The following is a 14,816-nucleotide window of genomic DNA, read 5'->3' as shown; positions in this document are numbered from 1 at the left end:
AGGGGAAGCCTTTTCCCTCACCACCAGCCTGTCCCCTGGCCCAGCCAGGGAAGTGGTGCTGCCCTTTGTGTGAGGTGCTGGTCCCAGGGCTGTGGCATATGGCACATGAATCATTCAACAAGCTGGGAAATTAATTATTCATCCAAACGAAAGACAAAACATTTTGCTAATTGTCCTGAAAGGAAAGAACTGGGAAAGGGGGCAAGGCATCAGGTTGGATACTTCCAACATTCATGAAATGAAAAATAGGAAAGGGGGGGGGTGGAAAGTCTTGTCTGGTGTGATCAAAGTATTGCTGGGCTTTTGGGCTTGGGGTTGTCTCTTTGTTGGTTTATCCCCATAGCACAGCACTCCTTGCAGCGGCTCAGGCTCCAGCAGGACAACCACGTCAGGATGCTGCACGTGTGCTCTGATTCCACACTTGCTCTCCAAACCTCTTACCCACCCGCCCAAGCTTCCTTGCCTGGGTGTGCACTGCACTCCCCAGGTTAGGGAAATGCAGGTGTGGCACTGTGGGAAGAGCCTGTTCCCAGCCCACGTGTGCTCCCACACCTGTGGGGCCAGCACCCCAAACCACCAGGGCGTGCAGCACCTCAATATTCCCTGCTGCCAGCGCCTGTTCAAGGACCCCCCTTCCGTCTCTGGAACTCTGAGACTGAAAAGAGCATCCAAACACACAGAACTGGGCTTGTGCGAGGTGCACTAAATTCCTGAGGGCAAAACATCCCTGGCTCTCCCACGAGGGAGCTCAGGGGGAACTGTGAAAAGGGAACTTCCCGGGACAGTCATCTCAAAATCCAGGCAGCATCAAAACCAGCAAAACAGCCAAGCTGCCCTCCTCGTCCCTGGGCTCACCTTGCAGCCCTGCAGCACAGGAGGGAACACCTTCCTTGGAATGATTCCATCCTGCTTCCCACCAGCCACAGCAGGAAATCAGGACACAAACGTGCACAGGATTTCCCTGGCAGGTCAGAGAGAGAGACCAGGCTCACAGCTGCTGCTTGGATTTTTGGAGAGCCAGGCTTTCCTGCTCTGGCTTTGCTAAGGGTATGGCAGGCAGTGCCAGCAATCCTTCACTCCCGCTTTCCCTTGGCCACGCTCCACCCCACAAAACCCTTTAATGAAAACCACCGTGCCCAAGGGCTTCACAAAAGGCACCCAGGTGTAGAGGGTTATTAAACCCTCCCAAAAACCCCGACAGCAGCGCTTCCTTTTAGTGACCCTGGTGTTTTTATCCAGCTTTTACAGCGGCTGCTTCCCCAGCTCCTGAGCAGAACAACTTCACTAGGGCCTTTTGATTCCCGTTTGGATTTTTTTCCCCATTGTGAGCAGTGTTCCCCCACCCCTTCACCTCTCACGTGTTATTGTATTACTGCTATTAAAAAAAAAAAAAAAAAAAAAAAAAAAAAAAAAAGCCAGTGGTGCTTTGATAATGTTCAGGCACCGAAGTGTGTGAAGCACACACCCACCTGGATATTTGCAGAGGGAGTTTAACCCTTCCTGTTCCATCTGGTAGGGTGTAGGACAAAGCAGGCAGATGTAGGGTCCCTGTGCCCTATTCCCAATGGCATCCAGGGAGCTTCTGCTCCAGTTGCTGGTGGCTGAAGCTCTTTCAGCCTCACTTTCTCAGAAGCATCAGTTTAGAGGTCACCAACCTTCCCCTGCCCTTTCTGAGCCATTTCTGAGCCATTCTCCCTTTTGGTCCAGGTCACACTGCATCAAGCAGGTCCCAAATCCAGCCCAAATCAGCACCCAGCTGGCTCTGGTTCTCACATAGACAAGGTGAGTATCCCCAAACCCCAGGGGAAATGCAGATGTTCTCCTCGCTGGTTTTGCCTCAGAACGAGTAAAGGTATTTTATGCACACTTTCATATAAAATTATTTTTAGCTGGGGGAGAACAGGCTGTTTTTTCAGGCAGCAATGATGATTTGGAAACCACAGGTTACAAAGAGAGCAGGTTTACAAATGTGACTATTAGTTCCCCAGTGGAAGCTTTAGCATCAGGGAGTTTTAGGTGGGTGTTGATTTCCACTGAGATGGAAAAAAAAAAAATTGATTTATTGACAGAAGAAGCAAACACCAGTTGAACTCTAGTCAGTGCCATCCACTCCTGCACAAGGTCCCAGGAGGCCACTCATGGGAGAAATCCCTCATTAGGCTTATTTACAGCAGGGAGAGGGTGACAAAAATCCCACTGCTGACAGAAATCCCAGCATGGTGTCTGCAACCATGATTCCACCTGCACTAAGGACCTCTCCCATGAGACACATGACAAAAAATGATTCCACCTGCACTAAGGACCTCTCCCATGAGACACATGACAAAAAATGATTCCACCTGCACTAAGGACCTCTCCCATGAGATACACAGCAAAAAAATAAGTCCAGAAAGGAGCAGTAACACCTGTGTCACAGCTGGAGGGACGAGGGTCAGTGAGTGTGACACTGGCTCCCTCTGGGTCACATCCTGGGATGGGTCCTGCTCACATGGATGTTTTCTCTGGCCCATCATGGGATGCCATGTATCCAAACCCACGAAGCACACCCTGAGGCAAGCACCACCCTGCACTTCTGATCACAACATCCCCTCCACGACAGCCACCACCTTTCAGTAAGCCACAACAAGATCCCCACGGCCACCAAATCTCCATCCAGACACTTTTACATTCGCCAGGCAGAAAGTTGGAGCCGCAGAGGCGATCCCGAAGCTCCGCCGCCTGCCTTACGCAACCGACACAGAACGAGCCGCCAAGTGCAAACCTTCTCCCACAAGCTGTTTGCAAGTCATTTGCCAGCCAAGGATTATTTGCTGCGGGAATTTGCCAATAATTCAGCAGATTAAACAGGCTGAGCGTTTCCTGCATGGGAGGCGCAGCCGTGGCTCCGAGGAACAGCAGATTTGGCAGCACCGCAGGGCAAAGGCAAGAGATGAGCAGTGAGAAGGAGCCCGTGGCCTGGTGCAGCTGATCCCAGTGACCCCAAAGCCAGCCCAGGGTGAAAATCCATGGGTTGCCTCCTCTACCCACCGCAATATAGAATTTGCCCCAGCAGGTCGGTGAGGCAGGCAGTGCTGGGGCAAAGCCAGCAGGTGAAGGAGCATTCCTTAGGTTCCACTCTGCTGGGCAAACACCAGGATCCCAGGGCAGGCAGTGGTGGGGAAGCAGACACTGGAGAGCTGCGCCCTGAGACTGGCAGTCCTGGGGGGGGACACGGGTACCTCCTGTCGGGGTGGGCAGCACGGTGCTCGCAGCCCTTCATGGACATTGATTCCCTGGCACGGGGCCCGGCTGAGCGCGGCACCGAGAGGAGCTGGCGAGCCTTCTGCCAGTGAGTAATTGCTGAGCGCTGACTCAGCACCAGCTCGGGTACAGCAGCGAGCCCAGAGCCGTGGGGAGGGCAGCAAGAGGGCCCTGGTGAACCCCTCCTCCCAGCCCAGTGCTGCCCCTTGGCCCACGCCCCAAACGATGCCCAGGTCAGGATGCAGGTGATGGGAATTTCCCAGCCCCCCGGCTGCTTCACACACACTCAGCCCAGCGAGGCCAAGAGCCCCTCTTGTTGCTACCAGCGTGTGTCCCATGCTGTCCCCAGGGATGTAAGCACCTTTGCCCAGCCCGGGAGCCACAGAACCCTCTCCATGAGTCACTCTGCAGATGTGGGAGAGCAGCAGCCTCCCATGTAAGAGCTGCACCTCCCACAGGCCGCCTGTTTGCTGCCCGTCAGAAGCGTCACTCAGCACCAGCACACCCTCCATTCCCAGGTGACGTGGTCCCACTCCCCAGCAAGGCCATCCAGGTCCCCACTGGACCAAGGGAGTCAAAATGTCCCCAGCCATGCTCTCCTCGAGCCTCCTCCGGTGCACAGTCCCAACCTGCACCCCCCACCACACCCCAGCAGAAGCAGCCTCTGCATTCCCCCTCCTCCTCCAAACACCCAACCAGATGTCACATCCCACATGATGCCACCAGCCTGCAAGCCAAGAGTCAGGACTGTGCAGCAGGAAGCTCTGTGGAGACCCCAGGCATCCTGCCTGGTCGCCACACCTCAGTTTCCCAGCCAGCCCTGCAGCTGCTCTGTGGCCAGCAAAGCTCATGGAGCACTCAGACCCCGAGGCTCCAACTGTTTGTACACATCAAACCAGCTCCTCTGAGCATGACATTTCCATCAGCAGGCAAAAAGAAATATTTTTCTGGCCTCCACACAGAGAGGGGCCCATGGGATTACCTTAGATGGGCTTCTGCTCAAGCTGACTTCCAGTGCTGGCTAACACAAGCCCAAATGCCCCTGTCTGTTTCTGTGTCACCAGGACAGCCCAGCACACGGCAAGCAGGACTCAAATCTGGGCCATGTCCCTGGCAGGTGACACCACCAGTGACACGAGCAGCACACGTGAAGATCTGTGTGCTACCACCCCCAGCACCCCTGCTGCATACTGGGGTGATGAGCAGCATCACCCGGGAACGTGACCCCACCCAGACCTCATTCCCAAACCTCCAGCACCAGGGCGAGCCTGGAAAGTGCTTAGGAAGGCAAGAGGAGATGAGACTTCCCCCTCCCCATGAGGGTTTGACCAGAATCTCTCCCAGACCACATCCAGTTGCTTATCAGGTCATGCCACAACCTTGTCCTCACCTTGCCTTGTACTCAGGTGGCTGACAGGCCACCACCAAGTGGGGAAAGCTAGACATGGTGGCCTCAGAGCCAGCCCTACTGCCCCCACCGGGAACCTCGTCCCACCATCAGCGCCCACAGCACCTCCAGCACAGGCAACCGTCCTCCCCTCCTTCATCAGGACAACAAAACACCGGTGACAACAGCAAACCAGGGGCCTTCCCCATGTCCTGGAGCTTGTGTCCTCACCAGGATGAGCCCCCAAGCCCAAGGCAGCCCACCAGTGGCCCCACAGCACCCACTCACCCGCTGAGGACCACGATGAAGTCCATGACGTTCCAGCCGTTGCGCAGGTACGAGCCCTTGTGGAAAACGAAGCCCAGGGCCACGATCTTAATCCCAGCCTCGAAGCAGAAAATCCCAATGAAGTAGGGCTCTGTCTTCTCCTGCCAGAGTGAAATCAGTGACCCAGTGAGAGGGGGAGACTGAGCAAACACAGCACCAGGCATTTCACACTGACCCACCTCCCCCAGACCCATCATCTCCTCTGGGAGCTTTCCCAGCTCTTTCTCAGCCAGCAGCAGCCTCAAAAATAAACAGAAGGTGGCTATGACACGCTCAGGTTGCCCAGTCCTTCCCTACCCATTTTTAAGGGGCATAAACCTTCCTGAACCCTTTCCATGGAGAAGGAATACGTTACAGCAGCCCCAGGAAGGCTGGAGGAACCAGTCCCAGAGGAAACCTCCCGTCCGGCCACCCCAAAATCAGAAGAAATTGCCTGGTAGGACTGGGTGGCTGCCCTTGGCTCAGTCCCCAGCCCAGCAGAGAGGGATGGACACAGGGTACTCACTAATCTCCGTGACATGGGCGTCTTGTCATCCTCGGGGAGGTGCTGCTCCAGGGCCAGCACGATGCAGTTGGCAATGATGGTCGCCAGGATCATGTACTCGAAGGGAGTGGAGGGGAGTTAAGGAGCAGAGAAGAGCTGGTGACACCCCCAACCCTCCAGCCCACCCTTGGTTTCACCTCTCAGCCACTCCTGCTGCTTTCCCCACAGGAAATCCAGGTGTTGTTTGGAAAAGAGAGGGGTGAGAGCCCCCCAAAACATTCCTCCCTGCAGACCTGCTGAGCCCCATCACCTCCTCCCCAAGCTCAGGAGGCATCTTTGTTGGGATGAAAACTCTCATGGGAGAGATGCTACTTGTGCAAGGAGCCCAGAGGGTCGGCACAAGGTTTGAAGTGGGACAACCAGGCTGGGCTTTGCCTGGAAGAAGGTTTGGCATGGTCCTTGGCAGGTCCAGGGAGGCTCTCCCTGGCATGGCACACTGCTGGCCAGGGCTGGCATGTCCCTGTTTTCCTGCTCTTTTCCACCACCCATCAGCAGGAGATGGGGCTCAGAAAGGGGAGGTGCCACAAGGTATGGGCAGCCCTTGTCCTAAAACATCCCCACAGGATGCACCTGCACAGCCTGAGGAGGATGGAGCATCCCTTGGAAGTCCTGAGGATCTGACCTGGGTCAGTCCACCTTGCGCCCTTGCCAAGCACCCTGTGGCAGCAGGATGAGCCCAGGTGGCACTGGGAGCTGCAGAGCACTTGGCTGAGCATTCCCAGCTCCAGGCACTGGTGGCACCTGGCTCTGAGCTTCAGCTCAGGCAGGGTGGAAACTCCCTGTGGAGATATCCCAGCTCAGCCACAGCCCAGCAAGACCCCGAGGGGCAGCAGCACCTGGTCAATAGGACCTGGTTGGACCCTTATGAGCAATCCTAAATCCACGACTAGGTCTTACACAACCCTTCTCCAGCAGCCACCCTGAGATGTGGCAGCAGGGCTGGTGTCTGAGGAGCTGAGGAAGGAAAGGGCAGGTTGATGCCCAGGAAAGCACCCCAAATTCAGCTTCCTCCTGCCTTTTGATTCATGGGATCGAGCAAGGGACACGGAGCTCTCTCCTGCTTGGCCCAGGGCCGAGCTCTGAAAACAAAGCACTTCCAAATGACAGGATGGCCATATCTTTCCAACTTCCCATCCATCTTTCCCAATTCTCCACAATAAAAGCTCTGTTGTCCTCAATAACTGGATGTGGAGCGATACAGAAACAGGCAGCACACCCCTGATTCTGCTCCCTCCTTGCCAAAACAGCTCTATTACTGTCACCACTGGCACCAGCAGCCACCCAGGGAGAGGACTGCCACCTTCTCTTGTGGAAGTGGGATGTGATCCCAGCTGGGATGGACCTGCCCATGAAGGAATCATCCACACTCCCACCATCCCAAGGTGGCTAAGCCCTTCCCCACCACACCACCCTTGTCCATACACAACACCCTCAGGCTGACATATTTCAGGAAGGAGGTGTCCAACACCCATCCCATCAGCTCTGGGAAAAGGGGTGATTTTCTTTTCCAACCTCATCTTTTGACCACTAACTACAGTGAAATGTTTTCAACCAGTGGCCCTGAGCCCACAGGCAAGAGAAGAGACCTCAGTGCCAGCCACGAGCATGGGAAAAGGGAATGCACGGAGTGACCCCAGCCCAGTGACGCTGGGCACGCTGGCACGGTAGGAGCAGGGATGGGCACAGAAACAGGTCCCCAGAGAGACGGCCAGGAGAGGCAGCCAGAGAGAGCCTGTGGGAGCTGGGATGTATTTAACCCAAGCAGGAAGAAGAGCCAGGAAAGATGCATCCAAGGCATTTAAAAAGCCACTCAGTGAAATTAATGGTTGCTACGTTAGAGGCAAACCCAAAGGGAGAGGCTGCAGAGCTCCCTGCTGCTGGCTCAGACCTCGCTGCCAGCCAGGCACGGGGCAGGAGCAGCTCCCTGTGCTTGGGGAGGGGGGCCAGACTCCAAAAGTTTTCCTCTGAGGCTCAACACAAGTGAATATTTCCCTGCATGGCTCCAGCAAAGTCCTCTCCCTGCATCCCACCTCTGGCCGCCCGCTCCAGCCGACCGCGACCGCGGCGCTTGGCCCTGCGCCACCAGCCTATTTGGGATCTTTTTGTATCATTTTCCTGAAAGTCTGCGAGCAATTAGCACCGGCTTAAGAGACAAACAGCGTGTTAGTGGGGCGGGGCAGCAGCTCCCCAGGCACCAGGCACATTTGCCTAGATGAGAAGTGCGGGAACGGCGCGGAGCGTCCGTCCGTCCGCTCTGGCACAGCCCAGCATCCCGCACTGCTCCCTGTTCCCGTGGGAGAGACACCCAGGTGGGAAAAACCCAACTGCAGCAGCGTAGGAGCCCAGCTCAGAAGGGCCTGGGGGGCTCAGGACCACCTGGCCACAACATCTGGTTGAAAGCACGAGGTCAAGGCACATCTGTCACACCCTGCACAGGACCACGCTCCTGCTGCACCTGCAAGTGGGGGAACAGACGATCTCACCAAGTCAAGGAATGAGTTGGGAGGGACCTTAAAGACCATCTCATTCCCACCTCTCATGGGCAGGGATGCTTCCCACTAGGCCAGGGTGCTCAGAGCCCTGTCCAACCTGGCTGAGCCTAAAAGGGCAATCGCTCCCCGAAGCACTGACCTAAGCACGAGGTCACCTGCCAAAAGTGATTCCCCAAACCCCACTGGCCCAGTTTCTCCAGGAGCTGAGCCTGGGTTATCACATCCAGAGCTGTGTGAGACATCAACCCCATGGAAACCGGCCCTCATAGCTCCAGCTGTGCCAGGTTTTGATTTCCAAGAGGAAAAGAACCTCCCAAGGGACAGCAGGAACATCTGGCTGAACTGAGGGATATTTTACCCCCGCTCTTTACTTCTGCCAAGCCAAGCATCCTCCCAGTCAGGGCCACTGGACAACCCTCTATCAGTGCTTTGTTTTCTCCCACATCAGATGAAGAACTACAAAACCTCTCAGCCACCCAAAATGCAGAGTAGCCCTCGCCTCCCTCCAGGCCAAGTAATGAGAGCCCATCTCCCTCCAGCCTTCTCCTCCTCCTCTTCCGACTGGCTTCTCCTGGAGGATCATTAGGGAGCCGATAAAAATAGGTTTTCTTATTGATTTATCTCCTTTACCCAATGCTCTCTCCCCTGCACCGTTGACTTGTTTCCTTAGCAACTGGGCTGATCCCTGTGCACGCCACACCTGCAGCTCCACGCTTCCCTCCCGGTGCCTTTGAGGTGGGGACAGTGACCCCAGGCCATGGGGGCATCCCCCAGACCACCTGGAGCAGGGCTAACCCCATGCCTGGAGCTGGAGCTCCTTGGTGGGTCTGTCAGGAAGATCTTCCAGCTGTGACCTTCCTCTTCACCTTCCTCACCAGCCAGAAGCCCAAACCAGCCCAGCCAGAGCACCCACCTGGCTAAGGCAGGGAGTGAGCCCAGCTCCAGCCCCTGGAGGGGTTTATGGTGCTGGGTTTATGGGTTTATGGTGCTGGGTTTACGGGTTTATGGTGCTGATGGGACATCGACAAATCTCTGCAGGAGGCTGGGTACAAGATAAATCCCTCCCTGTATGCAGGCAAGGAGCTATGGAGAGATCCCCTCCATCCCATCCCTTCCCAGTCCCTTCTCTCCACTCCTGGGCAGGCAGGTGGGGAAGGAGCAGAGGAGCCAGAGGAATGAGGCCTTGGGGAATCCTAACTTCCAGTGCCACCAAAAGAGCAGGAGCAACTTAAGCCCTGTCCACACCTGCATCATCAGGGTTTTCCAACATCTAGAAAGTCATGTCCCACCTCTCCCCACACCTCTCTGGGGACCTGCTGCTCCGAGGGGCTTGCCCTGCTCCAAGATGTCAGGGAGAAAAAGCCTCAGTTCCTACACCTGTGGACTTCATCTTGCTGGTCCCAATCCCAGCACTGCTGCCTGTCCCGCACAGACATGGCATGACAGGACCAAAGATCCACATCTTCAGCACCCACCCTTAGGATGCCCCAGTCCTCCTCCTCTCAGCTCCACACCCCAGCAGGAAAGAGCACCTTCTCTCCAAGGCTGTTTTCACAAAATCACAGAGTGGTTTGGGTTGGAAGGGCATTAAAGTCATCTGGTTCCAATCCCCTGCCACAGGCAGGGACACCTTCCACTATACCAGGTTTCTCAGAGCCCCATCCCATTAGACCTTGAACAATTCCAGGGAGTCCACAACCCCTCTGGGCAAGTGAGGTTTTTGGTTTCCAAGAAAAAAAATGAAAGTGCCAAGTAGAGCAAAGTCTGTGAGTGGCCCTAATTCAACTCTGGGATTCCCCATCCCCACAGTACCTCCCTGTCTTGTCCCTGAGGACACAAGGGATTTTCCTCCATTGATAAGACTATCCAGAGAGCTGTGGCCCTCCTGGCTCTCTCTATCCCTGTGTCCTGCCACCCAGTGCTCCCAGCCCATCCATGCTGGGGGGGGATTGACAGAAAACAACATCCAGACCCCAAATCCTCCCACTTGGAACACGAGCCAGCTGCTGTGTGCCTGCTACACAGAGGCTCAGGAGAGTGAACACGGGTTGTGCTTGTGTCCTGGAGGATCCAACCTGCCTCAATCCCACTGCACGGACACAGGAGACCACCGTCCCTCTCTGCAGTCACAGCTTTTATGGCTCCAAAACGCAGTGGTGTGGTTTCCATCAAGGGTTAAACCGAAGGCAGTGACAGCCAGGAGTCCAACGGGGCAGAGCTGCCCACACTGCTGCCGCTCCCGTAGGGATGCAGGATGCAGGATGTGGGATGCCTGCCTGCCACGTGCAAACAGCTCCATGGAGAAGCGTCTCCTTCTCCCCCACCTCACCCTGGAAATCAAATCTCTCTCCTCTCCTCCTCCTTTTTTTTTTTTTTAAACAAAAAAGGACCACATCATGTGATTTTCCTGCCTTAACATCAGTTTTTTAACTTTGGTTGCCACAGCAACAGGATGCAACTTGGCATCACCATGACAACAGCTGCCTCTGTTTAAATTCACCATCTGACAGGCAGCCTCGCTCTCCCCGGCTGTCAAAAAGATGGACCTGCCATTACACCTACTCGCCCCTCCCAAAAAAAAACCTTCTAAAATCTGATGAATGGAGGGCACAGAAAACAGGCTGGGAGCAGGGGGAGGGGGAAATGCTCTTGGGGAGGGCAAGGATGGAGCTGCCCAAGGACGGCACGACATGGCGCAGGCTCTTCCCTTGGGAAGGCGAGACCTGCTGGAATTTTGGCCGGGGAAAAGCCAAGGTGCAGGAGGTGCTTGGCCAGGTGGGGTGTGACATCACCAGGGTCCCCAAGGGGCACTGCCCACGCAGCACCAGGTCACAGGGAGAATCATGGTGAGCAAAACAGCTCAGCCACTCACGGGTGTGCTTCCCATGGAGCAAAATCCCCCTGACTGTTGGGATGGGGCTCTGAGGGCACTCCAGCTGCTCCAGGCCAGCCCAACACCATATTTGGCACCCAAAGGGGACGAGATAGGTGAAATCCCTCAGCACAGGGAACATGGACACCCTCTTCCCCTGCCACGCTGGGGGTAGGTGCAGTGGACAGCCTGCAGCCAGAAGCTGTCCTTGGGGACACAGCCAGAGCCACACAATGTCATCTGGCCTTCCTGGGGCGGGAGAGGGATCTTATCCAGGTCAAATGTGATTAAGCGGATGAGGAACGGAGCAGATATAGATGAGCTGCAGCCCATCTCGTATACTAACTGAATTGGAGCCTTCCAGGCAGCCAAACAAATGAAATCAGGGTGAAAGGCCTGGCCATCAGCAGGAGGAGAGCAGGCAAGAGGACAAGGCTGCGTTTCCCAAGGAGAAGAGAAGGAGATGTTCCCTACAGCCGAAACAGCAGCTGCCCCGTGGTTCGGGCAGGACCACTTTTAAAAGAGCAGCTCCAGTGGAGGTTTCCAGTGAGCTTTCCAGCTAGGAACTCGGCAAAGGCTTGCCTCCCGTGGAGCTGCATCCCAATCCCAGTTGCTCGTATTTCTCCTCCTTCTCCTCCATGCATCATCCCTATTTACACTGGGAAGCCAAACTGCAGAGGCTGCTGGTTATAATTACACAGTTACCCAGCAGATATCCAGGCCTGAATCACCAGATATTTTTAGCCCTATTACCTAGTCAACCAGAGCTGGATGAAGAAGAGCCTCCACTCGGCCCCGAGCTCCTCTCCAGCCCCTTTGGCTTTCCTCAGTGCTGTGCCCACCCTGACCCACAGCACCAGGACTGGCCCATCGCCCTCCCAGGGCCAGCAGCTCCTACTGACCATGGCCAAGATCCAACCCTCTCCTCCCCAAAATGCCCTCACCCAGGAGCGATGCCATGGGCTCCAGGCCAGGCAGCTGAGGTTCTCACATGGTTTTCCTGGCCCTACCAAAGGCACCAGCTGCCTGTGCCAGGCTACAACTACAAGGATGGGAAGAACTGGCCAGGCCAGCCTGACCAAACTCATCATCAAAAGGCCTTGCCCATTCCCAAACCCTCAAAACTCCAGTGGTGCAGAGAAACATCCAGGGTGGATGCATTTTTCTGGGAAAGAGATGGCAGCGGGGCGGGGGATAGGCAGGAACACTGAGCTCCCGTGCCTGGAGCACGCCTGTTCCCAGCACTCACATGGGAATATGTCACTTACTTCTGGAAAAAAAAAACCCACAAAATGAGCCCATCTCCCTCATGCATTGCAAATTCCAGGGGAGAATAATGCTGGGGAGTTCTGCTCATGTGGTGGTGGTGGTGGAGCTCCAGTCTCTAGGAGACAGCGGCTGCCTGGAGATGAGACATCACGCCGGCACGGGACCCCAGCCCACGCCGCGAGTGCCGGGCCGGTGGCAGCACCCCAGCTCCTTCTGGCTCCCAACAAAAGCTGGAGGGGAGAGAGCCCTCCCACACCGTGCTGGAAAAGCACATGAATAATTTGGCATATTCTGGAAAAGCAGGCAGCCGGCCTGGCCGCTGCCCTGCAGGGCTCTGCGCTGAGCCGCCACGGCCCCGAGCTCGCCACCGCACCAGCGCTCCTGCAGCCACCCACCCCGTGGGCGCTGCCAGGAGGGGCAGATCCGGGGATGCCAAGGGGAATTCAGCCCCTCCAAGCCGGCCCTTCACGCCCAGGTCACCCCCTGGAGCCTGGAGATGTCGCAGCTCCCCAGGCAGGACCGGTTCCTGCTTGGCAGAGGCTTGACCTGACGTGTCGGAGCTGCAAAGGGACAATTCCCCTGCCATGCTCTGCAGGGAGGGTGACCTGTCCTGCATCCCTGGGCCTCACCAGAGGCTTTCCCCCGAGGTACCTGTTGCACCAACCCAAGGCATTGCTGCCTGGCACCATGGAAAGCTCTCCCGTGCCCACCAGAGGAGCCAGGAACTCCACCAACAAGTTGCAGGGAGAGAAAGCGGCAGCAGCAGGAGCTGCATGGAATCACTGCTGCAGAACACGGCACGGGGAGGCTCCTACAGCCACAGCGTGGCCACGCTGAAGTTTTCAGGCTCAGATGCTCCGTGGGGGCAAAGCCCTGGAGGTGTCTCAGGGCACTGAGCCCAGGCTGGTGTGGGGCTGAGGGCTGTGGTGCTGGGCAGCAGCCAAGGCGCCCAGGGGCACCCACAGGGAGGGTGGGAGGAGAGAGAGGTGCGTGGGGACGTATGAAAGGATGGAGGAACAGGGCAAGGAGTGGGAGAGATCTGCACCCTCCGCCCTGCGCTAGGAGAGGGGTCCCTGGGATAAAATTGTGGCTCCCCGTGCCAGCCTCCCCCCAAAAAAAGGCCACGGGGCACAGCCAGAGGCTTCCAACATCCTTCCCTCTGCCGCAGGGAGGGGGCAGCCAGTTCCCAGAGCCACCATGGGGGGCCGGGGGCTGCAGGGCGAGGACGGCTGTGCCCCTGCCAGGCACGATCTGCAGCAAAGAGGGCACACACAGGAGGGACAGAGCCACCACCCAGCAGGGACTGGGGATCCATGGGGCTGCCAGGCGGCTCAGGGTGGGGTGGGGTGACAAAACTCCACAAGGCATCGAGGCACAGAGAAAAGGCCACTACCTCCCACCTCCCCAGGCACACACACAGAGCATCCCAAAGCACGCAGGGATCAGAGCACCCGTCCCTATTAGCACGAGGAGCTAATAAATCCAAGCCTCAGGAGGGGCTGGGGGACTCCCGGGAGGGGGGAGAAAGGGCTCAGCTCCTGTCAGGAGCAGGCAGGGAGCCGAGGACAGGAGAGGGAGCAGCAACAGGGAGAGGAGAGGAGAGCATCCCCAGGGGCCGGGGCACCCCTCTCGGCACACCTTACCTGCCCGAGAGTGCCACACACACGTGTCCTGGGCAGCCAGCGAGGCAAATCCGGGCAGCACGGCTGGGGGCTCCCGGGGGCTGCAGAAAGGATATGGCCAGTCGATGAGCTTCTTGGCGTATTTCCTGACTATGTTCTCTTCCCCAAAGAGGAAGAGCGATCTGTTGACGGTGAAGCAGTTCTGCCGGACGGGGATGGGGTTGTACAGAGCCATAGTCCGGGCTCTCTGCGCTTTGGTTTGCTTGAAGGCTCCCGGGCTCCCTCCCGCAGGGGCAGGAGCTCCTTGCCGGCTCCGGTTCTGGTCGGAGCCCCCATCTCCGGAGCCCAGCCTGCCGGCCACTGCCTCCCCAAAGCGAGCCATCCTGGAAGAAAACACACAGGTGAGCCAAAGCAGCAGCACCGAGGCGGCGGGGTGGGGGGAGGGTGGGAGGGAAGAGGGAGGGGGTTGCGGGGCGCAGTCCCAACCACAGCCCCCTCCTCCTCGCCGGGTGATGCTCAGCTCCGTCTCTCCTCCATCCCCCCGGGGGAGCGGGGACCCGCGCGGAGGAGAGGCGGCAGCGTGCGGCACCGGCTCGGCACGGGGGGCAGCCGAGCCTCCGGCCCCCCAGAACGGCCACCCGGGCAGCGGGGCGGGCAGCGAGCCCTCCTCCTCCTCCTCCTCCTCCTCCTCCTCCTCCGTGCCCAGCGGAGGCCGCAGCCGCTCGGTCCCTAAGCGCCTTCCCCCTCGAAGCGAGGGTTTAAAGCCAGCCACATCCTCCCCATGGCTGTGCCCGAGAGCCCAAAGCAGCCCCTCTGACCCCCCCAGCCCCGCCGCAAGGCGAGCAGAGAGCTCGGCAAGGGCAGGGAGCCGAGTCCTTGCGGCCACCCCGCGGCAAAGGAAGCCACAATTGGGAACAGCACCCAGCGCAGCAGCCGCGGCCGGGGGAACAGGTTGCAGCGTGGTCCAGCCTAGTTGGAGCCAAGAGTCCAACTCCTTCCTCCCGACTCCATCTTCAGCATCCTGCGGGAGCCCGGCCGTCCATCTGCCGGCTCGCAGGGGCAG

The 14,816-nt window shown here is 57.5% G+C and overlaps 1 protein-coding gene across 1 annotated transcript in view; it reads right to left on the bottom strand.

Annotated features, from left to right (window-relative positions):
* The window catches only part of CACNA1E (calcium voltage-gated channel subunit alpha1 E), a 93,588-nt gene extending 79,453 nt beyond the window's left edge, over window positions 1-14,135 (bottom strand). Inside the window, exons 1-3 of the mRNA XM_041419978.1 lie at window positions 13,870-14,135; window positions 5,460-5,565; window positions 4,916-5,055 (exon numbers count right to left, since the gene is read on the bottom strand). Coding sequence (XP_041275912.1) covers window positions 4,916-5,055; window positions 5,460-5,565; window positions 13,870-14,135 — 512 coding nt within the window. The remainder of the gene's footprint in view (window positions 1-4,915; window positions 5,056-5,459; window positions 5,566-13,869) is intronic.
* Window positions 14,136-14,816: the final 681 nt, after the last annotated feature.

The sequence above is a fragment of the Onychostruthus taczanowskii genome, unplaced genomic scaffold (assembly GCF_017590055.1).
Source record: "Onychostruthus taczanowskii isolate IOZ18803 unplaced genomic scaffold, ASM1759005v1 scaffold63, whole genome shotgun sequence".
Lineage (NCBI taxonomy): Eukaryota > Metazoa > Chordata > Aves > Passeriformes > Passeridae > Onychostruthus > Onychostruthus taczanowskii.
This window is presented reverse-complemented; position numbering and strand designations above follow the sequence as displayed.